At 47.4% G+C, this 23,234-nt stretch overlaps 1 protein-coding gene across 2 annotated transcripts; it reads left to right on the top strand.

The window, feature by feature from the left end:
• The first annotated feature begins 1,686 nt into the window (after positions 1–1,686).
• FAH (fumarylacetoacetate hydrolase) lies at positions 1,687–23,170 on the top strand. 2 transcript variants are annotated; one of them, XM_080914251.1, is made up of 14 exons: positions 1,687–1,902; positions 5,137–5,247; positions 6,128–6,249; positions 6,456–6,505; positions 8,121–8,211; positions 9,326–9,423; positions 9,509–9,561; positions 10,977–11,076; positions 11,658–11,788; positions 13,352–13,427; positions 15,176–15,222; positions 17,934–18,035; positions 18,630–18,747; positions 23,022–23,170. In XM_080914251.1, the coding sequence occupies exons 1-14, from the start codon at positions 1,822–1,824 to the stop codon at positions 23,099–23,101; spliced, it is 1,260 nt and encodes a 419-aa protein (XP_080770377.1). In that variant the 5' UTR covers positions 1,687–1,821; the 3' UTR covers positions 23,102–23,170. The 2 variants fall into 2 exon arrangements, with proteins under 2 accessions (XP_080770377.1, XP_080770378.1); XM_080914252.1 differs by lacking the exon at positions 1,687–1,902 and adding an exon at positions 4,644–4,746.
• The last annotated feature ends 64 nt before the right edge of the window (positions 23,171–23,234 follow it).

The raw sequence follows: 23,234 nt of genomic DNA, 5'->3' as shown, positions 1-23,234 counted from the left end.
AAACATGCACTAAAGGTTGGATAGAGCTCCCAGTTTCATAAAACAAACACTAATGACTTTTTAAAAAAATCCTGATATAATAATCTTGGGTGAGTTTAATATGCTACTCTCATCGGAAAGCCATATAGACTAAAACGCAATGAAGTTTTAGAGTTCTATTTAGATGAATCCGACCTAACAATCTACAGAATATTCCATCTGTATTACTACTCTCATTGCTGTAACCAAATACTTGACAAGAGGTATTTAAGGGTGGGAAGTTTACAGTTTGAGGAGATGCGACCCACCATACTAGGGAAGGGACCTAAGAAGGCATGGCACAGGTTGGAGAAGTCTGGTCACATTGCATCTATACCCTGGAAGCAGAAGCAGAAAAATACAAATACTGCTGACCAGATCCATGTTTCCTTTATTCAAGGCCTCCAGCCCGAGAGGTGTCGCTGTACACATTTATTTATCCTTTTGGAAACATACCCGTGGAGGTGTTTTTCCATGGTAATTCTAAATCTGATAGTTAAACAGTACACCCTCCAACAGTCAGAAAATACAAATTCTCAGCAGTTTTCTCTAAAATAGATTACAGTTTAGGCCGTAAGGCACGTCTCCACAAAATACAAAAGAATTCAAATAACCCTTTCTTATTTTATCAGATTGCGTTTCTGAAGCATTCGCACTAACACAGCCACAGTCTGAAGGATACTCCGGTGAAACCTCACTTCAACTATTATGGACGCCCAAGTTTCTGATCAGTTGGAAGCCAACTAACATTAACTTATCAAATTCTTGTATCTATTGTGAAGTGGACCACCCCCCTCCCAATACACACTAGTACGGAAGAACCCCAAGACTTTCTAACACAGCCGTGTCACATTTTTCCAGATGCTGGCTCAAACTCCAGCCTTTACAGGCGCTCAGGGTAAGCATCTCTGTGGACCCTGAGCAAGGCTACAGGCAAATAGGCAGGGGACAAAGCTTCTGCAGTATCCAATGACACCGGCAGCCCTAGACAAAGAAATGGTGTCACTGGGTGGATCCCAAATTGCAACCTGGAGGTGGGGTCAGGGAGAAAGCAGGGCCCATAGGGAGGCTGGGAAGCTTTGAAAAGGGGCGAGGCCTCAGAGATTATGGAAATAAAGCACCTATAGGGGCGGGGCTTTGGGTCTCAGGCGTTTTAGGCGAGGCCAATACCTGAACCTATGTGCTAGACCCGGAAGGGGGTGGTTTAGACGTAAGGGCAGAACAGTCGGACAGTTCCGGGATAGAAATGGGGAGGGTGAAAGGTGGGAGGAGGAGGAGGACCAAGGAGAGGCGTGAACAAGGCGGGGCGAGGGAGGAATGATCCCCAGACTCCGGGCACCTCTGGGACAGAGCTCGGGCGGGGCGATCCCAGGGCTCGGGCACGTCTTGGGTGGATGAGGATTGTTTTGTATATCCGGACCAATGCGGTGGTCCTGGATTCGTAGAGGTCGCGGGAAAAGAAAGCGGGGTAGTCCCAGGGCGGGAGCCGGGCAGTTCCGGGATGTGGTAATGGGGTGGTCCTGGGGCGGGTGCTGGATGGTACGGAGGGTGGGCCCAGGTTAGGGGAGGAGGAAAGGGGAGGGTGATCCCAGGGCGGGGATATCCCTGGGGTAAGAAAGCGGTCCCGGGAGGGCGGGGGTAGGGGTGTGTGCCAGGTGGTACCGGGTATTGGCCGGGGAAAAGGGCAGTCCCAAAGTTCGGGGCGGTCCCTGAATCTAAAGGCCCTAGGCTGGTCTGATCTTTACCCTAAGCATAGTCCCACTAGCCAACCCCTACACGCCGGTTGCTCGGGTGCTCGTCAGCATGTCCTTTATTCCGGTGGCCGAGGACTCCGACTTTCCCATCCAAAACCTGCCCTATGGCGTTTTCTCCACTCAAAGCAACGTGAGCTTCAACATTTGGGTTTGGGAGTGGGGAGGTGGAAGCTCTGGTCTGTTTCTCACAAGCCTCGGTGAAGGGCGCCTTTGGCTCCACTGCCGCTCAGAACCCATAGTTGTGCACAATACCGAAATGCACTCTCGGTATATGTGGGGCTATGCAAGAACCAGATGCAAAATGCAATGGGAGCTATCACCCCTGTGTGAGCAGCAGGCCTACCTATGCAATTGTGCCCCCCCCCCAAAACAAAACAAAACAAAAACCGGTCGCATTGTTTCACAGGCCATTTTCTCACAAAACGCAGGGTTCACTTCACTGCTTAGTTCTGCTGACTAAATACCATCTGACTCCCATAATTTTGAGTGACTCCTGGCCTAGAAACTGTGGTCTAAGACACTGGGCTTTTTTTTTTTTTTTTTTTTTTTTGGGGGGGGGTGTTTGTGTGTTTGTTTTTTACCTCCAGCCTAAATTCTTTCTGCTCTAGAATGATCTGCTAGGCATTCACTGAACTAATCACAAGTCTCATGGGGGAGGAGAAATGAACTTTGACTTGTACACATACTCTGACTTGAAAGAAATCTTTGAAAATGGTTTAGTGGAGCTGAGTTATTAGCAAATACATAAACGGATCCTTGGGTGGGAAAAGCACATCCCTCTGAAATGTTTGTGGTATTTTCTGCTTGGGTTTGTTAATTAGTTAGTTCGTTCATTAGTTAGTGTGTTTGTTTTGGGGTAGCTTTGTTTGTTTACAGAGTTGATTCGGCTTTGTAAGACAGAGAACTGTGGGAACTGCTTGCACCTAACAGGAGTCAGGAGCCTGAATATCTTGGCCAGGACAGACAGGGAGCGTTGTGGTAAAGAGCTTGGCTAGCATGCACAAGGGAAAGGAAGGAGTGCTTCCTGCCAGTTGACAGCTTTCTCCACATCTGCTGTCCTTTTGTATCCTGCCTGTGCTGAATGCCTTGATCAGAAGAGTCAACTGGTAGTTTCACAACCACCAGGCATGACTAGATGTCACAAGGTCACAATGATAACTTATTGTCCTTTCCACGTATGAGGTGTGTGGAGCCTTAACCTGAGCCAGCCAACCACCTTCTGGAAGCAGAATCCTCCCTCTGGCCTCTTCTGATACTTTGCCCTCAATAGACAGACATACTCTCGGTTGTTTTTGAGAATGCCAGTGGCTTAGGTAGGGACATTTCTGCAGGCAGGCACATTGTGAGGACCTGACTAGGTCGTAAGTGGGTTACTTTCCCAGGGGAATCTGGAATTACTGGCCTTTTATGTGAGGCTAGAGGCCTTTTAGATACCATGCTCTAAACTTCCATCAGCAGCATCATGTTTTGGTTTGGGGGTTTCATTGTTTCCCTGTGTAGGCCTGGCTGTCCTGAAACCAAATCCGTAGACCAGGTTAACCTTGAACTCAGAGATTGTCTGCCTCTGTATCCTAAGTGCTTGGATTGAAGGTGTGTGTCACCATGTCCAGCTTCTTTTTTATTAGTAATAATTTAAATTTTGGGGGCATTTCATACACAAGCACTGCATCTATATCATTCCTATTCCTCCCTCTCATCTCTCCGGCTTCTCTTCTCCCTCTCCCAAATTCATGATCTCTGCTTTAATCATTACTGTTACATGTATATTTATATGTATATATAACCTACTGAATGCATTTAGCTTTGCTCATAAGTGCATATGTCCAGGGCTGACCACTTGGGATTGGACTACCTATATGGATGTTTGTCCCTGGAGGTAACCATTAACTTCCTGTGGTTTGTCATCTAGTGGTGGGACCATGGTGGTAGCATGTAATATCAGCAATAGCAGGTCAACTGGTGTCATCGTTCCAGTCTTGTTCAGGCAGCTATACTGTTGAGAGTTTCTAGGGACATTTTCCTGGTCATGTCTAGGAAAAAATGATCTATCAACAGGTGTTTCAGGCCCCTGGCTCTTACATTCTTTCTGTTCCCACTTGGATGATTTTCCCTGAGTATTCAGATGTGTCTTAGGGCTGGGCACCCCTTGATGAGTTGTTTTTCTACATTTTGACAAAATCACGGTAGTTTCTATCTGTTGAAGAGAAAAAAAAGATCTCTTTGTTGGGTGAGAGTTACACTTACCTGCAGGTATAAGGATACATATGTAGAACACACTTAGATATTTTATTAGTTTAGAAAAGAATGGCAGTAGTAGGTTCCCCAACAATGGACAGCTGGCTAGATTTTTACAGTAACAGGCATAAATTCGCTCCTATTGAACAGTTAGACAGTTATTAGTTACCCCCCAAAATATAAATACAACAACAATTCCAGCATTGTGGATATCTTGCCGTTCCAGAGATTGTTGGGACTCGTTGGGAGCTGGGTACCGATTACTCTCCTCCATTAGAACTTAGAAAGCACTAAAATGACTTAGTATAACCACTAGGCCTTGTTCACATATAACTAGGCAGATCATGCCTGTGATCAATAACAGAGATGATCAGCTAGGCATAGGATGATTGCCTCTGGGTCTTCTCTGAGCATCACCTGAGTGAATCCCTCACTTGGATCCACACAGCTTTCTGATCTCTGAAGCTGAATCGAGAGACTTCAGACCAGAGAATTACAGAGCAGAGCACATACAGGTTCTTCAGGGAAGCTTCTGAGGGTTCTGTGGCCTTGGTCTCTCTCTAACTCCTGGAGACTGCCAGGCAGCTACATTTCTTAGCTCTGAAAGAAGCAGGCACTGGAAACAGACACGGCCAAGAATTCCACTTCTCAGCACAACTGCTGCTTCAGGTGCCAAGGAAGCCTGACTTAGGACAGAGTTCCAGGAGGCGAAATCTTCCAACATACTCAGTGCTTTGAGGTCAGAGACCAGCCTTGACAAGATATTTGGGCCTCTGTGTTTATCTGAATCCATGCAGAGCTCTTACAGTGCATAAAAGAAATCCACGTGGTCTGAGCACTGTGACTTCCGCAGTTCCCAACAGCCTGAGCTCTGCTGCTGATGCTCCAAGTCACTGCGTGTGGCACACTCACTGCTTCATAAGAGAGTGGCCCTGAGCAAAGCCCTGGGCCCAGCAAAGAGATTTGGTGACAAGGTGACAAGCAACTCTAGAGATCATAGCTCTGCTTTCTTTCTTGTCCTGGATCCTGATCCTCTGTCCTCTCTGGATAAGAATTGTCTCAAAGGAACCTATGAGTTGCCAAGTGAATGTGCTGTGCCTGTCAGAACTGACTGTCATTTTTCTCCTAGCCAAAGCCACGGATTGGTGTGGCCATCGGTGACCAGATCTTGGACCTGAGTGTCGTTAAACACCTCTTTACTGGACCTGTCCTCTCCAAACATCAGCATGTCTTTGATGAGGTAGGACATTGTGTCATGGATTGTCTCCGTTTCACCACCTACTGCAAATGAGACAGTACTTTCTTAGTCACCAGTTATTGCTGGATGAGTGGAAGCTATTCTGAGACACATAGGTGGCATGAGGTAATCTTGACACCTTAGGGTGGCTTCGCAGTAGAATGTGACCTCCTGTGTAGAGTGGATCCAAGTTGCCTATGAGGTAAGTCTGTTCTGTTAGCCTGGTTCCTTTATATACAGGGATGTTCATGCTTTGATCTCTGGAGGCTTAGGAAAACCTTGAGAAAAGGAACCATGAGCCTCACGGTCTAGATTTAGGGTGACATTTGAGACACTCATCCTGGCCTCCATGTCCACGGATGACGGCTGCCCAGTCCTTCAAGGGTACAGTCCAGGAGCATCCAGCCTTGCTTGTGTGTGTGTGTGTGTGTGTGTGTGTGTGTGTGTGTAGGATGGATGTAACTTTCCTCCCATGTCACAGCTCAGTTCTTAGGATCTGCTTTTCCCCCGAAACCCAGGCAGGGATAGTTATGGTATTTACCAAGTACCTCTTCTGTTTAGGAGCTTTGCTTGCTTCCTTTCTGCCAGTCCTCCCGGCCACCCTCTGCCACAGAGCTAATATTGTAGCTAGATAAAGTGGGCCTTGTACAGTTCATGAGTTGCTGTCTGTATAATAGCTTGTGAGCACTGATTGTGAGATGCATATCCAGGAGTGGATGGGACATCAAAGGAAGGTGACAGCTTCCTCCAGCTCTGTGCAGATAGGACAAAATGTAAACAAAGGTCCCAACTTGTGAATGGATGCAGAGAAGTCCAGGCTGGCAGGAGGGATGGCCTGGGGTTTTCTCAGGTACAACCTACTCTATTCCTGTTTTGGTCTTAGACAACTCTCAATAGCTTTATGGGCCTGGGTCCAGCCGCATGGAAGGAGGCAAGAGCATCCTTACAGAACTTACTGTCTGCCAGCCAAGCCCGGCTCAGAGATGACAAGGAGCTTCGGCAGTGGTGAGAATATATGGAGAAAGTGTGTCATATCAGGGGAGATTGGGCCTGGGTAGTTGGCAGTGCCCTTCTGTATGACTGCTTGGCTGCCTTCTGTCTGTTCTGGTACAGTCAGGCCAACTTCACCCACCCCCATTAGCTGAGTTGCATGTTGGTGGGAGGTGTCTGGGCCTGGAAGACGGGCTGCAGCCCCTGATTCTGTGTTTCAGTGCATTCACCTCCCAGGCTTCTGCCACGATGCATCTTCCTGCTGCCATAGGTGAGTCCTGTCTCCCTGCTTTGCCAACATGATTAGTTTAGTGGGCCCAGATGGCTAGACAGGTGCGCTGGAACCCCATCTCTGGGCTGAGAGAGAAAACAGACCGAGAACTTTAGGATTGCCAACTGATCCCAGTGTGACCAAGCTCTTCAAATACTGAGCCTTGGCCCAGTTGTCACAAGCCTGCTCTCCCAGAGCAGCAGCCTGTCTACGGTTTTGACTAGCTACATGGATAGCTGAACGACAATTCGCTTCATCTTCTCAGAGCATTATGAGGTAAGCACTTTGAGTTGTCAGGAGAGAAGGTGTTTTAAGGAAAGCTAACAGGGTCCTACCGGGTCCATGTATGCATTTGGCCAGGCAAGTTGCTGTCAGTACAACTTCATGGCCTGAAGCAGGCATAGGCGGCTTCACCTTTGGATGTCAGCTACGAGGGGAAGCCACGGCTCTTGCCTGGGCTCCTGTGATCTGAGAACTGTATAGCTTTGGGAGGATGGAACTTCTTGAACAAGTATCTCCATTCAGCAAAGTCTTTCAGAGGTGCTAGTGGCCCACGGCTAGGTAGAAGGTGGGTTTAAGGGTGGGCTCATCTCTGGCTTCTCTATAGGACTGTGCTATGTGTTTTAGGGCAAACAAGTTGTTTTCTAGGGATCCTTCATCCTTTCCAGCTAACTGATGCTGTGACTTGTTTTTACTGTTATGGATGTGATTATTCTTGTGATAAAGATCCTCACTGTGGTTTCTGTCCGCGGGACGGAAGGTAGGAAGGAGTAAGCACAGCTCAGGTTGTCTACCTCTTGCTTAGTTGGCTCCCAGACTGTGTTTCCTCTCCTTATTCTGCAGCGTCCACTTCTAGTCCAAGCACTGGGGTTGGGGTACTCGGCTTTGCTCCGTGGGCGGGCGCAGAAGGTTTAGGAAGCTGAGTGAGCAAACTACCCTAAGTGGATTTTCTAGTAGAACTTAGTAACTCACATATGAGATGGGATATCTGGTATTCATGAACCTCCAAGTTCAGCTCATCACAATCAACAGACACTGATAGGAAGGTTCAAGTACAAAGGCAAGATGCTCTGTTCTGGGTTCCAAGGGGCAGTCACATGACTAGGTCTGCCCAGAATGGTGACAATGGAGCAAAAGTGTCCACACATGGAAGTAGAACACAGTGAACCCGCCCCGAGAAGGGTTCAGTAATGGGGCCTTGGACTTGCCAGGATTTAAACCAACAGAGATACGGGAGAGGTGAGACTAAGGAGCAGTCATCTATTAAACAAAGGTGTGACAAGGGTTGTGCATGTGACGTCAACAGCTCAGAGCCACAGTCTGTCATCTACTCACCTTAAGCAGGAGCCTGGGGACCAGCCCAGCCTGCTGTGTCCTGAAGGATGGACTTTATTGTCCATTTTTCCGGACATCTGTGATATGTGGTACGAATGGAGAGAGGTATAGCAGCAGCTACTTCATATTTAAATCTCCCTGTCTGACTCAGAGTGTGTAGAGTTACTTTTTGTTCTGTGTTAAGGGGTCGTTGAATCTCAAAGAATGGTTTGAGCTCCTGCTTTTGGGCCTGGACTCTCTCCACCAGAGTGACTGGCTGTTTTGGGTTTTCCCTCTGCAGGAGACTACACGGACTTCTACTCCTCCCGGCAGCATGCCACTAATGTTGGCATTATGTTCAGGGGCAAGGAGAATGCGCTGCTGCCCAATTGGTATGTCCTAGACCAGATGCTGGGATAAGTTCTGGGATAAATTCAAAGTCAGTTCTTTTCTCCACAGTATGTTTTTCCCAGAAGCAGAGACCCTCTTTGGTCAACGTAGCCTAGGGAAAAACCCAGAAGATGGTGTTACCACCTCTAAAAAGAGCAGGCCCAGCTTTTGGTTCCCTCGGCATGACTTTAGAGGTCCTGGGCTTTCCAGTCTATCACAGGCCTGTGGATATGTCCTTTCAGCTCTCCTCTGGAGAACAGACATGGGAATTAGACTTTCTGTGATGCCTGATCCTCTAGTTCCTTTCCTTGGCAAGCTGCCTATTACTATTTATTTATATGAGCACACTGTCCCTGTCTTCAGACCCCATAAGAGGACATCAGATCTCATTACAGATGGCTGTGAACCACCATGTGGTTGCTGGGAATTAAACTTAGGACCTCTGGAAGAGCAGTCAGTGCTCTACCCACTGAGCCATCTCTCCAGCCCTGCCTGTTACTGTTCTGTTACTATTACTCCAGCTTTCTGAGAAAAAAAAAAGATCAGAAATCTAAATTACATTCAAGCATTTTAGAGTTCAACTATTATCTCTGTAATAAAGTATAAAGACTGAGGCCCTCAGTTTGCTTCAGAGGAGGGAAGGGATCTATTTATTTCCTTACCTATTCTTGTTCCTCACTTTCTGATCACTGGCATTTGGCTAGAGGAGTTCTGGTATCTTGATGGCAGTCAGCTCCTTTGGGGCTAGACAGCCCGATGGGTCATTTTCCCTGAAGTCATGTGGACAGTTTCTGATTGGCTGGTGATAAACACTGCCTGGACCTGTGCAGGGCAGCAGTCTGTTATATCCACCCTCCTTAGGCAGGAGCCTGGAGACTGGTCCAGCCTGCTGTGTCTGGCAAGCCTGATGCCACTGTCCAATTTTCTGGTGCCATGGACAGTCTTGGTGGCTGTATCTCTCCCATCTGTTCCTGTCTTCACATGGCTGTCTCTTCTTCATGTCTTCTACTTCGCACAAAAACACTCTAGGGTGCAGCACTGGACTCTGCTTCTTTCTGAAGTTTAATTTACAGTGTGTAACAGTTTGGGTGCCCCATTACCACCCTCCTTTATCAGGTTCCACTTACCTGTGGGATACCATGGCCGAGCTTCTTCCATTGTGGTATCTGGCACCCCAATTCGAAGACCCATAGGACAGATGAGACCTGATAACTGTAAGTGACTCAGTATCCTAGCTCTGCTCTATTGCTCTGAGCTCCATAGCGTACTGATGGTTGCTTTTATCTGCGGTCTTTCCAGCAAAGCCTCCAGTGTATGGTGCCTGCAGACTCTTAGACATGGAGTTGGAAATGGTGAGTTATTTGTTGAGGGGGATCCACAAAGGCCTGTGACAGTAAAGTCCTCTTTCTTGGGCAGCAGTTTACACCTGTCTGGCCAAAAATAGCAGCCCTGTGTCCCCATGTGACCACTGAATGCAGTTGATACTCCTCGGGCTCTGGGTGTGTGAATTCTTTCACTCGCTAAAACTTATTTGCAACCCAAATAATAACACAAGTCATTGCCACACAGAGGAGTGGAAAATTTGAGACTTTAGATACACACACCTGTCCCCAGTTGTGGTTACACCAGGCTCCCTGTCTTCTTGTTTCAGGCTTCATGCTATAACAATATGCTATTTTGGTTCTTTTTTTTCCATATTTTCCACATTCTTATGTGATTTGAGCTACCTTTATTATCTATAGTGCCCACCATAGTGGAAGTCTGTTGTGGTTCCCTCACTGCAGGAGGGCAGAGACCCCTTACAAAGACGTGTTAGAAAAGCCTCTCTTGTACCTCAGTTGTAGCTGTTGATGAGCAGTGATGATGAGCCAACACTACGCTGTCTTTAACAAAAATAGGTAAAATATGGCTAGGTAAAATGGCTTCCTGTTCGTTTGGTGAGTGTGGTAGCCAGAGGCTATGGAAAACACAGCTTGTTGTGTCTTGTGGGAGCACCAGTCCACCTTGTTCTATCACATTCATGGTGATTTTATACAATGTCACATGCACCAAATAAATGGACAGACTGACTTTGTGCTGGTGGCAGGGCCTGTATCACTTTAGAAAGGCTTACACCAAGGCTCCACTCTTTATTTAAATTAAGCAGTTTATTTTGAGAGTGGTTGTGAGAAATGAGGTGGAGATCCCCGAACTTGAAAGACGTGGGGTCCTTCATGCTTCGGTGCCTTCAGCTCTTTTTTCTGTATATCTTGATGAAGACTTTGCGCTGTTTAAACTTTATCTCAAGGACAAATAAAATTGACCCTAGTTCCATGAATGTAGATGAGTCTGTGCTGTTCAAGGAGCTCCCTCCCCCCCCTGCATTTAGTTTCCCCAGACGTGAAAGGTAGATGTCTCTTGGCCCATGGCTATAGGACAGATGCCATTCCTTTGGGGACAGGTTGGGCTGTGAAGTCAACTTGCCAGTTTTCCTGGCATGAGCACTCCCGATCTTTTCATTTTTTTTACAAGTGTCGTATACTGTCAGATATTAGGGTATGGAATATGGGACAGAGGAAGGAGCAGAAAGGTCTGGGGTGCCCTCAAGGTCAGGAAAAAATGGCGTACATGAGTACATTCCCATCTTGTAGATCCCGTGAATTAGTGCTTGGTCCCCAGCAGCTTGAGTCCCTGGTCGAACGTTGAAAATATTTTCTCTTTGCTCTGTAAGCCACAGTGATCCAGAGCAACAGGCCATCAAGATTCTAACCAACTTTCTCCATGGCAGGCTTTCTTTGTAGGCCCTGGGAACAGATTTGGAGAGCCAATCCCCATTTCCAAAGCCCACGAGCACGTTTTCGGGATGGTCCTCATGAACGACTGGAGTGGTAATGCCTGGTGGCCCAGCTTCCTCTGATGTTCTGTTCTGAGGGGCACACACAGGAATTGGGTATGGGATAGGAGGCCTGAGTACTGCAGAATGGTACCATACAGACTTCTGACCCTGTGGGCGTGGGCCAGTCAAAGCTTCCCTGAATAGCTTTCGCATATGTGGAAGGATGGGGCTGACAGAACCTACATTTTTATCAAGCCCTACACACTGTTGCCAGCACCGTCATATGCTGATGAAGAGCCCAGTATGGAGGGATTTCAGCCAGAGACTGAGTTGAGACTTACTATTATTCTTCAGCCCAGCATCTGAGTCTCAGCTCTGCACCTGATATCATGTGTAAGAGGAAGCGGGTGCAGAAATCTCAGGAGAGGACCTTCCCCTATCCAGGCCCTTTATAGCGATTGTCCTTCATGGTGCCCTAGCACAGTGCCTCCAAGGACCTTTGTCTTCATACTGAATAGCCTTCTTTTTGTTCCCTGGGAGATCTGGTTGGCCAAAGCCCTGTAGAGAGGTCCATGTAGGTCAAGGGCAGGAAGCAGCTTGGAGTGAGTTTGTAAGTTTGCTGTCTTTCCATAGCTCGAGACATCCAGCAATGGGAATATGTTCCCCTTGGGCCATTCCTGGGGAAAAGCTTTGGAACCACCATCTCCCCGTGGGTGGTGCCCATGGATGCCCTCATGCCCTTTGTGGTGCCAAACCCAAAGCAGGTAAGCACCTTTCTGCTGAAAGCCCTGCTCTGGGTTCCTGCTTCTGCCCTTTCCTGTGCCTTCTGAATAGATACTGAAACATGGTAATGCTTGGAGTATCCTGGTGCAGTGTCGAGGCAGCCATGGCTCCAGGGTTTTTTTTGTTTTTTTTTTTAACCAACGTAGTTCATAGAGAAAAACATAATTTGGTAGTTTTCAGAGTTCAGGGAAACTACCTGGCAAAACCCTAACCACAAAGCTGTCCCATTGCACTATTTTGGTTTGTTAAATGGCTCCCTCTAGAGTCTAATATGTAGAATGCATTTTGGAATAGAAGCTGTAAGGGGAAAGTGTGTGTGTCTCCAACAGAATTGGAATATCCCACCCCTTCACTACAGTCACCCTGCACTTACGGACAACACCTTGAAGGCTCTAACTTCTCTCTAACATGGCTCTGGCAAATGAACTGGTCCTCCTGTATCTCTGGGCCTCCTCCTCCAGAGGACTCTGTTCTGCTCCTGGCTCTCTACCTTTCCTCCCCACACTCCCTAGCACTGTCTCGCCAGCCTGTGTCCTGCTGCACTTCCTCCCCAACTCATTGGTGTCATTTTGTGCTTAAATACTCTTGGGACTTTTCCTTGCAAACTGGTCCTTCGTAAAGTCCCTGCAGGGGTTTTTACTCTGGCTCCTTGGATCTTCCCCAGCTGTTCCCACCACAGCACCACCTCTCCCCTCTGGTGGTCACCCTCCCCTTTGTCTCTCACATCCCACTGTCCTTTTCTTCTCATCTCCTGCCCACCCAGGACCTATTGGGCTCCTGCTTTTAATGGCCCACATCCTCCTCACTGTCTGTCCCCTAGGCCTATCTTCACAGGAGTGACTGGAAGCTGACTGTCTCTGTCCTTCCCAAGTACTGTTTATGTACAGGGGTCACCACTCTTGCCCCTTCCCACTGATCAGAAGGTTTCCCCCCTCAAGAAGTATCTAACTTAACCCTTCATGCACTGGGAGGGAGCTGTGTTCACTACGAGCATCACCTGCCACACTGTTACCATGGGAAGCACACAGTTGTGACTACCCAGAGTGAGCTTACGTCCTGCTACATGATTTGTCTGTGGTATTTTGGGACAGTTTCCGGTTGTCCATTGTGCAGCATTCTGCCTGGACATCAACTGCCTTCCCAGCTGTTCCAGCACCAAAGATGACTGCTAGCTTCACAGCTGCCAGGCACTCTGCCTTCCAGGGCATCAACCTTGTCCTCACTATCGTCCTAGCCTTCCTGACAGGGTCTATGGTTCATCTCTGACATCCCACTGTCCACCTCCCAAGTCTATCCTCCCCCAGCTTTCTGAAGCATTGTTACTTCCTGTGACTTCTAACCTACTTCTGCACACACACACACACACACACACACACACACACACACACACACACCTCAGCTTATTTTCTCAAGTGTGGCACATGTGACATCCTGACTCTTACGGTCCAACTAAGAACAGTGTGCAGGAACTATTGGAGAGCAGAGGCTGCTGGGAACTCAGCCCTCCTGATAGCCACAGCTTTGATGTGCTCTTCCCTTTTTAGGACCCCAAGCCCTTGCCATACCTCTGCCATAGCCAGCCCTACACATTTGATATCAACCTGTTCGTTGCTTTGAAAGGTATGTTATGGGGTGAGTGGTGTTTTGTAGGCTCAGCAAGCAGGCGTGGCAAAGCTTTTCTGGGTGGAACTAGAGGCACCTGCTGCAGCCTAGAGGCTGTGTGAGCTCTTATAAAGAAGAGTTTGAGGGCTATCCTCCAGTTCAGATGTATTGTTCTCCACCCTATGTTTGGCTCTGCAGCCTTTTAGCCATTGTCTACCTAGCCTGTTTACATCTGTCACTGCAACCCTAATAATGCATAGCACATTTCATCAAATGCCCATTTAAAAGGCTGATCTTACAGGCTCATGAGACTGTGAGAAGTAGGGCTTTGCTGTGAGCTGTATCCTGGACAGCCCAGAGAGCCTACCTCCACTGAGCCTGTCTGCAACTAAGCTGTAGCGTGAGGGGGCTGGCCCTACAGACCAAACTTCTGTGTAAGGGACCTTCTATGCCGGATGTGGTGGAGGTCTGGTCTCAGCTCTATTCTTGCCCACCTTTTGCCTTAGTTTGTTGTCTGTGAAATAGGGGAACTATAGCATTAATTTTATAGATGATAGTAATGACTAAGGCCTAAACAGAACCTGTAACTAGGAAGGGACAGGTGTCATCTTCATGTTCAGGGTGGAAAAGCATGTCCCTGGGGGACACATTTAAAGACATTAAGTTCCTCAAGGCCGAACTCCAGCTAGCCCCTTATTCCCTCAATTTATCTCCTTTTATCTGTGATTACACAGAGGCTCTCTGTGTCCTTTTGGCCAGTTCCTGTGTTCAGGAGCGGCAGAAGACTCAGTTTCTTAAGGATCAAGCAGAAGAATGCTCCATCTAGGGAAGATCTCACTCTACCTGCCCCATCCTTTCATATTTCATCCAGTCAGGAAACTGAGGCTCAGAGAGGAAGAATTACCCTGAATCACTGAGATAGCTAGGGCTAGGGCGGACTGAAGTGCCAGGGTTGTAAATTCCATGGTAGTTTTCACTCACAGACATACCCTTGGAGTGCCTTCCCATCTTGCTCTTGTTTTGAACATTTCCCACTATGTCGGCGAAGGGTACTGATGGGAGGGACGAGATAGGGGTGAAAAACTTCACAGTCAGCACGGTACAGTGCTGAAGTGACCATTCTAGAGCACCAAACTAACAGGGTTGGGAAGCAGCAGTGTGGGCACCCCGACCTCCTGTGGGACTGCTGAACACACCTCCTCTTGTAGAGTGTCAGCAAACACTAAGGGAAGAGCTGGGTTTGAGGGGTGAAAGCACTTTCTAGTGGTTCATACTGCTTCAGAACATGGCAGCATTCACTGAGCTCTTGCATGGGGAAAGGACTGCTGGCATCCACGGTGAACTACTACACTGTCTGTCACTACAGACAGTAATGTCTGTAGCAGGTAGACCAGTTAGCCCAAGAGTAGCAAGCTATGCTTGATCAAGGTCACATGTAGGTTTCAGCCTTTATTGTCTTCAGTGGCCTGGTGGATATCAGGAACAGTGTTGGAAAAAGTACTTTGAAGCCATGTCTAGATTCAGAGGCTTACACACTTCTGTCAACTAGAGGTGCTTGCTATGGTGTGGGAGAAGGAACTGGTGGCAGGGTGCACATCTTTGCCCTTCTTAGACTAGATGGCTTCAGTGGGCATATCCCAGATCTGAAACCCTCTAAGCTTGCTGTTCCACAGACTACATGAAATCATATCAGAGAGCTGGAAGCAGTTTTCTTCCTGGTCAGCAGGACTAAATCTACACATGTATTTCTTCTCAATTTTTGACAGGAGAAGGAATGAGCCAGGCAGCTACCATCTGCAAGTCCAACTTTAAGGTGAGTTTGGGGGCCGTTGGACTGCTTTGTGGAAGGGAAGGATGTGACAGGAACAGGAGATATTCTGTTCCACTTGGGAGTGGAATGACATGTCAGCCTGGAAGCCCACAGTCTCCTCCACCCTCTTCCTTTCTAGAGATACATGACATCACAGAGTCCCCTTAAGATGGAGGCTGCTGCATAGAGGTGGCCAAAGTTTTCTGGGTGCATTTCCCATCCAATAAAGTTGAGGAAAGTGCTGTCTGTGTGCACATGGGGGGAGGGGCCCTAAAGTTGGCAGGGGGTGTTTTCCCTAGCCACCATCCACTTTATTTTTGAGATAAGTTCTCTCATTGAATTTGGAGATTACTGATTGGTGACTCCAGTGATGCTAGTCAGATCACTAAGGTGTCTGACTAGCAAGTCTCAGGGATCCTCCTGTCTCCACCTCCTTAGTGCTGAGATTACAGCCACACAGTGCACCCAGATTTCTATGTGGGCTATGGGATTCAGTAAAACATGGGCCCTTGTGCCTGTGCAGCAAGCTTCACTAACAGAGACATCATGGCAGCCCACTTATATTTTAAGCAACCGTTTTCCAAATATTTATTATTTTTTAAATTGTGTTGCGTGTGTGCACATGCACAAATGCATGTGTGAACAAACACCTATAGAGTCAAGAAAAGACCAATCCATGCAGTTGGTTTTATGGGGGTTGTGAAACACCTGACACAGGTGTTGACAAACTACCTTGGATTCTTTGCTAGAGAAGTAAGTATTCTTAAATGTGGGACCATCAAAAGGCAGGTTTTTATTGAAACAACAGCACACACATGTACAGATACAGCACAGATCTGCAAATGCCAAAATTGTACATGAAGACACCAAGGAGTTTTCACAAAGAAAGTATACCTATGCATCCAGTCTGACTCAGTCGAAAGGGAAATTCTCAGCCCTCACCACGCTGCTACCTCTTTTAGGTCATGCCTGCATTTCTCCAATGTAGACCACATCTCCTTGTTTCTGTTGCTAAACTCTGACTTTGTGTGTTTATTGGTTTAATATGGGATTGCTATAGTGTGCATCTGTTCTGGGCTTCATTGCCGCATGCTAGATTTGTGAGGTTCAGCCACATTGTTTGCAGTGGGAGCCTGTTTGTCTCACTGCTATATAGGATACTGTTGTGCCAGCTCCACAATGGTTGCTTCCATATTTTGGCTGTCCTTGAATTACCGTCAACATTCTAGTATACATCTCTTGGAGTAATACATGCACATTTCTGTTGGGTATGTATTTGGAATAGAACTGCTTATGTCATAACACACACACACACACACACACACACACACAGAGTGAGAGAGAGACAGAGAGATGAGACAGAGAGAGACCGAGAGAGATACACATGCACACATATACAATCACAAATATACACAGCACAAAGCAAAGTGTATAGTTCAGTCTACTGAATATTCAAAAGGAATACTTTTGAATATCCTTCCAAAATGTTTATCCAAGTGGATTGATTTGATTACTTTTCTGTTACTTCTGTAAAGTATCTTGGCAAAGGCAACCTAAGAATTTACTTGAACTCGGTTTGAGTTTGAGTCATAGCAGCAGTAGCTTGAAGCAGCTGCTCACATCATGGCCACAGTCAAGAAACAGAACAAAATTTTTATGCTCAGTCCCTCTCACCTTACATCTCATCCAGGACCCAGCCCAAGAAATGCTTTTCTCCAAATGTAGGGTGTGTTCTTCTACTTCCATTAACCCAATCAAGACAATTCCTCACACGCATGTCCACAGGCCAACCAAATCTGGAAAGTTCTTCATAGTGGCTTCTTCCTCAGCTGGTTATAGATTATATCAAATTGGCAACTGAGATTAGCCAGCACACAAACACTCCCACTAGTGATATCTAAGAAATTTTGCTACATCATGTATAGAAAACACCTAGTGTATACCTTTTCAATTCAGCCATTTGGGGGTGTTGTGACTTCTCTTCTATTTTCCTATTGGCTAATGCAGCTGGGGACTTCTTCAAATGTTCACTGGCCACTTGAAGATTCTGTGAATGGATGCATTTGCTTTGCATAGCATCCCTTCTAGATAAAAGAAGTAAGAAGGTTGAGGAACAACCAAGGGAAGAACACACTTCTGAGAACCGGTTGCCTGTCTGCATGGCTGTAAAAGGGAGATCTAGGAAGTTGTGTCATCCTAGAGACTTGGGTATCTGAGTGCTTGAGGCATAGGAGCCTTGGCCTCACCTCTAACCCTCTCATTGGCCTCTTGCTCTGACATTCTGTTCAAATAATTTCAGCTTTCAGGGCTGGGGTCAACTCCAAGGCCTAGGCTAGAGGGTGGTCAGCCAGGCCTTGGTACTGCAAGAAGGACAGTCCACCAGGAATGCCTCTGAGAACTCCCAGGCTTGAGGTGGCCATGAACATATAGGCCTAGGGAGGCGCAGACTTCAGGCTCCTTGGAAAAGATGGTTGGAGAGATGAGGTTCCAGAGGAAATGAGGTTAGGGCTGCTGGACAAGGCGGGCTACAATCTCAGCAGGCGGACAGCAGGTCATCTAAAGAAACTAGAGGAAGGCAAAATCTTAATTAAAATGAGGCAAGCATAAATTACAAGTATGTGTGGATTGTGGAGGGCAGGAAAGGCATGCAGCAGGCTAAATCCTTCCTAGAAAGCAGGATGCCCACACATGTCCTATTGTGTTTCTGCCCCCAGAATATGTACTGGACTATACTGCAGCAGCTCACACACCACTCTGTTAATGGATGCAATCTGAGACCTGGGGACCTCTTGGCTTCTGGAACCATCAGTGGATCAGTGAGTCTCAAATGACCAGTGTGGGTCACCAAGTCGAAGACAGGTGAAATGGGCGATTTGGAGGGTAGAGTGCTTCCCTGCTACACGTAAACCAAGAGAGACCTGTGAGAACCAGAGCTCGAATCTGTCTCCCCAGAAAGCATATAATCCTCTGCACCCCACCCCTAGGATGAGGACACTTCACAGCTGCATCCTTCTCATCTGTCCCTGAGCTACCATGAGCATGAGAGGGGAGCACAACCTTACAAACAATGGTGGCGGTGAATAGGTTAGCTTCACTGTGAGTCTCTGGCCATGATGACTGGGAGAAGTGACAGTCTCTTGCCTGTGGTAGAATGTGGGTCATGACACCGTCTGGGGTTGTGAGCTGCAGTCTATGGATTAAGAGGGCACAGTGAAGTGGGCCTTTGATATATTATAGGCACAGGTCCCTGAATAGATAGCATGCTTTCAGGAAGAATAAAGACACAGGATATGTCCAAATTGGCCTCAAAGGTTTTATGGGCCCCCAGTTCTCACTGTTCTGTCCACAGTAGAGCTGGCATATCTCTAAGATGTAAATACATACCACATTCCCTCTTTCTTCTTATAAAGGACCCTGGAAGCTTTGGCTCCATGCTGGAACTGTCCTGGAAGGGAACAAAGGCCATCGATATGGGGCAGGGGCAGACCAGGACCTTTCTGCTAGATGGAGATGAAGTCATCATAACAGGTACAAACCACCTAGCCCTGTAAACTGAGAGTACCCAACTGACAATGGAATAATCTGTCTCCTTTGTACTTATGGGCCTTCCTGGATTCTGTGTTTGCATGATATACCCTGGGCTAGAGCCTGGGTTCCTGGGGGCTTCATGTTTTAGTGTCCACACAGGGGAAACGCTGTAAAAATCTGTTTTGCACCCGTCCCCCAACCCTCAGCAGTTACCAAGTAATGGTTGGGCCCTTGCTTTCTAGATCACGTCCAAAACAATGGCTAGGGTCTGACCTGGAACTGGAGCCAGGGAGAGTAGTGCCTGAAGGTCCTTTTCAGGAGGTTGGGGACCTTGTAATTTTTGTTGCCATTCTTCCTTCCACACATTTATTAATATCAAGGAAGGCACTGTCTTGGTCAGAAGACCAGTTCTTGGAGTCAGAAACATTCCAGTGACCTCCCAGGGACTCACCCACAGTGTGACCATTGTGGCACTCAACATTTTGAGACTCGATTGGTCTCGTCTTGGTAAGGCCAAGTTGGTAATAGATCTATAGGAATATGTCAACAGCTTTGCCCGTGATAGATGTGCACTGAGACCCTACCCATGGAGGGCATCCTGGAACTCCAGAGATGAGGACACTGGCTCACACCGTTGAATCTTTTGTGGACTGTTATACGGGGTACGCAGTGAGACTGGCACTTCAGACATTGAATAAGGAAGTCTGATTTCCCCGTTTAGGCAACTGATCACAATTATTTTCACCTCCAGACAACTGATCTGTAGAGTCCCAATTCTTTTCATCTTCAAGGCATCTAAAGCATGGAGTATATGTTTTAACTAAAATACCCGAGTTAGTGATGATGTATACCCAGGTCTTCTTGCTCTCTGTAGTTTTACACGCTGTTTTCAAAGAGCCCAGCATCTTGACCTTTCATTGATGGGATCTTTTCTGAGAAGCATTTCTCCATGGAGCCTATAACTGTCTCCTACATTTCCACCCACTCTACTCTCAGCCCACCACCACTCATTTCCTCTGGTCTCCCATAATTCCTTGATGCGGTCTTGGTACCGATAGTCTGACCTGTGAAATGGAACCTTGGGCCCATTTCCTCATGGTCTGATGAATATCTCTGTGCAGTTGACCTACTCTGATCCACCGATGTCTGCTCTGGCATCCACTGATGCGCATCTGGAGCCCTCACAAAGCCTCCACAATAGACCCGTCAGTCTTGTTCACACTTAGGCATGTTCCATACTGCTCTTATTCTGCCCAAGATCCTCTTGTGGCATCTCCCTTTGTCACCTCATTCAATCTATCCACTTGGCATTTGATTCTGTGTGACCTACTCAGCCTCCTACTAGAGACCTTCTGCTATCATAGGACCACATTCCTCAGAGCCTGTTGCACCCTCGGCTTCAGCCTGACATAGCCTAGTTCAGCCTTCTCTGTCACACAAGCAGTCACCTCTGTCCTCTGCCAGCAGTGGGTCAGCAGCTTACCTGTCAGCTGTCATACCTAGCCAACAGCTCCTGTTCATTTCCTGTTATGCTTTGATAAGGGCTCATGAGCTTGGTGGCCTTCTCTTACAGTTCTGGGAGGCAGGAATCTGATATACAGGCTGCACTTCTTCCAGAGGTCCCAGAGAAAGGCCCATTCATCTTAGGTATCATAAGTCACACGTAGATGATTGCGAGTATAGAGACTTTGTGTGGGGGCCACCTGGAAACTGCTCAGAGGCTTTCCCTGGAGATTCCAAAGGATGGCTGTATTTATTAAATGTCTACAGAGCATAGCTGTGTTGGAGGTATTTCTACTTCCAGTTCATTTTTTATTCACCCAAGCCTTTTGGAAATGTGTCATTGCCCTAGTTTTTTGAAGAAAGGAGAGAGAGAGAGAGAGAGAGAGAGAGAGAGAGAGAGAGAGAGAGAGAGAGAGAGAGAGAGAGAGAGAAATTATGTCAGATCATACACATGGCAAAGGCAGGATACAGTTCTGTTGTGAGCTGCTCTCTCCAAGGCTAAAACCCTGTGTGTCAAGCATGTATCCCAACTGCTGCATGCCAGCTTTGTCTGGTGTTGCTGCGATGTCTGCCAGCCAATCCGGGTTCTTGCTCTGGTACCGTGGATTGGGTGAAAACACTTTTTGAAGTGCTGATGAGAGAAGAGGGGGAAAGTGGATTGGCTCTTTAATGTGAGTATGACAGGACTTGAAGAAGCTTCATCTAGCAATGCAGTCCTTTCTAGGCAGCCAGGCCTGGGAAAAGGGACCCTGGGACGGAGGCAGACATCTTAATGGTGTTCTTGATGGTTGTACCAAAGAGGGTATGGGAGAGTCCCTTTCTATGTGATTGTGGGAAGCAGAATCCACATGTACCCTGCTTTGTTCTCCCTGACCTTGAGGCACTGTATACTGACACCAGGGCCTGTCTACTGTCTTCCGGTTTGACATGCTCCGATGTCTTTAATTCTTTCCTAGGTTTCCTCTGACTTGTCCTTATCTTGTCATTTTTCCTGCTCTCTTCTTTCTAAACGGGGCGATAAATCCCTGTATTAATCCTTGATGGCTGAATATGTAGTAGCTTCTCATGTGGTTCATGTGATGCTCTGTGCAAAGTTCTCATGGGTACCCAGCCCTCACCCTTCCTATATGAAGACCATAACTAAAAATCTGCATTCTTAATCGGTGTCAGCAGAGATAGGCACAAGCGAAGCCAGGATTTGAACCTGAGCTTCTGCCCAATTGTGGCCTCTGTCTGTGAGGGGATGGCATTGGAGAAGAAGCTAAACCAAACACTATCAGCTTGGGCAAGTGGCTGCAAGCATCAATCCTCAGCCTTCACATTCTGTTCTCGACCTGCAAGTACCTGTTCCTGGGCACTTCTATGCCCACTGTCTGAAGCATTGTGACACCAAGCAGTTTTCTTTCCCAAAGTCATGTGGTAGTGGCTTCCCTTCACACCCACCTCAGTGTCTGTTATTCCTCACCACACAAATGTGCTGCCCCTCTGTTCCAGGGAACCACTGGGCGTCTTGACCTCCTGTCTTCTTAGTAGTATTCTTGAGTCTTCTTCTATTGGCTGCTGGGAGTTTATACCTTTCCCTTTCTTCTTTCTCATGTTGAGTAGCAGGAGGCACAGCTCCAGAGAGGGAGCCTGAATCTAGGTTGGGGTGTGTGATGAGTAATGTGAAAGGCAAAGCCATGGGTTGGCTTCTATCCTGAGACATGCCACCTATGTCTTCATGCTGCCCCAGACGACCCTCCAGCCTCTATGCGCCTCGGGCCCTAAGAAAGTAACTCTGTTGAAGGAATTTTAAAAACATGAATTAGCTTGATTCTGTCGCTACCCTTCTGCATTTTCACCAGAACTAAAATTCAGCCCCTTAAGATGGCTTTATGGAGCCCTTTGTAACTGTCTTCTCATGGAGCCCTCATGACAGCCTTATAGAGCAGAACTACCCAAGGCATGCCATGACTATTTAGTGAACTCTTCACTCATCAAAGCCCAGCTCACGTGTTCTTTTCTCTCTGCACCCTTCTTATCACTGCCAATGTACGCCTATCCCCCATGTGCTGTCCAGTCCTGATGCTCCTACTAAATAGACCTTTTTTTAAAGACAGGGACAGGCTTCTTCCTACCTTAGCTTTATACCTGTTGAGGAAAAATGGAATAGATGAAATCATAGTTGAGGATCTTTACTTTCAACGTTACCCAAACATTGAATCTAACTCCCCATGACCATGCAGGATGAACTGCCATTGTTCTTTGCAGAGAAGACTAAGTTCTGATGAAACACATTGCTCTACCATCTAGGTAATACTGAGAGGGTCCTCACATGGACTAGGCCCTGTCCTCAGAGTTTTCTACACACATTATTCTTGCAGCAATTCTGTACAATAAGGACATTAGATACAGCCACAGATGAGGAATCCAAGATCTCAAGGGGTGTAGGGTCACAGAGCTAGTAGGTGGAGAAGCTAGGCTTTAAAACTCAGGGAGTTTGACCCTAGGCTCATTTATAGATATAGGCCTTGAGTCTACTAGACCCATATGGGGAGCTGAGAACCCCCAGAAAGGCTGTGGAGTGTGGCACTTCTTCTGGGGATCCATAACTGTGTGGTGGGCCTGGCCTCCGGCTTATGTGCTCTTTGGAGGTTCACATACATATGTCATGCTGACATGCCTGCCTATCTCTGGCTCAGCCTCCCATGATATCTGCTCCTGCAGCTATCTGGGGCTGTATCCAGGAAGCCTCCAGCAATGTGGCTGATCCCACTTCTATTGTGTTTCAGGTCACTGCCAAGGGGATGGCTACCGTGTTGGTTTTGGCCAGTGTTCTGGGAAAGTGCTGCCTGCCCTCTCACCAGCCTGAAGCTCCAGAAACCACAGGACTCAACCTCGCCATACGAGGATCAGGCTACAGCTGCACCAGTCAGGAACCAGTCAGGAATCAATAAAGCTGTTTTGATCATGGGAAGTGCCACAGGATTCTCTGTTCTTGTGTG

This window comes from Micromys minutus, assembly GCF_963924665.1.
Source record: "Micromys minutus genome assembly, chromosome: 3".
NCBI lineage: Eukaryota > Metazoa > Chordata > Mammalia > Rodentia > Muridae > Micromys > Micromys minutus.
The sequence above is the reverse complement of the archived record's forward strand: the minus strand, read 5'-3'. Positions and strand labels throughout refer to the sequence as shown.

What these genes read in the sequence shown, in the direction of transcription:
- FAH (XM_080914251.1), top strand. Translation starts at nt 1,822, where the DNA reads ATGTCCTTTATTCCGGTGGCCGAGGACTCCGACTTTCCCATCCAAAAC. An exon ending in CCTGTTCGTTGCTTTGAAAG is followed by an intron (nt 13,428 to 15,175) that starts GTATGTTATGGG and finishes AATTTTTGACAG; the next exon opens with GAGAAGGAATGAGCCAGGCA. An exon ending in CTGGAACCATCAGTGGATCA is followed by an intron (nt 18,036 to 18,629) that starts GTGAGTCTCAAA and finishes CTTCTTATAAAG; the next exon opens with GACCCTGGAAGCTTTGGCTC.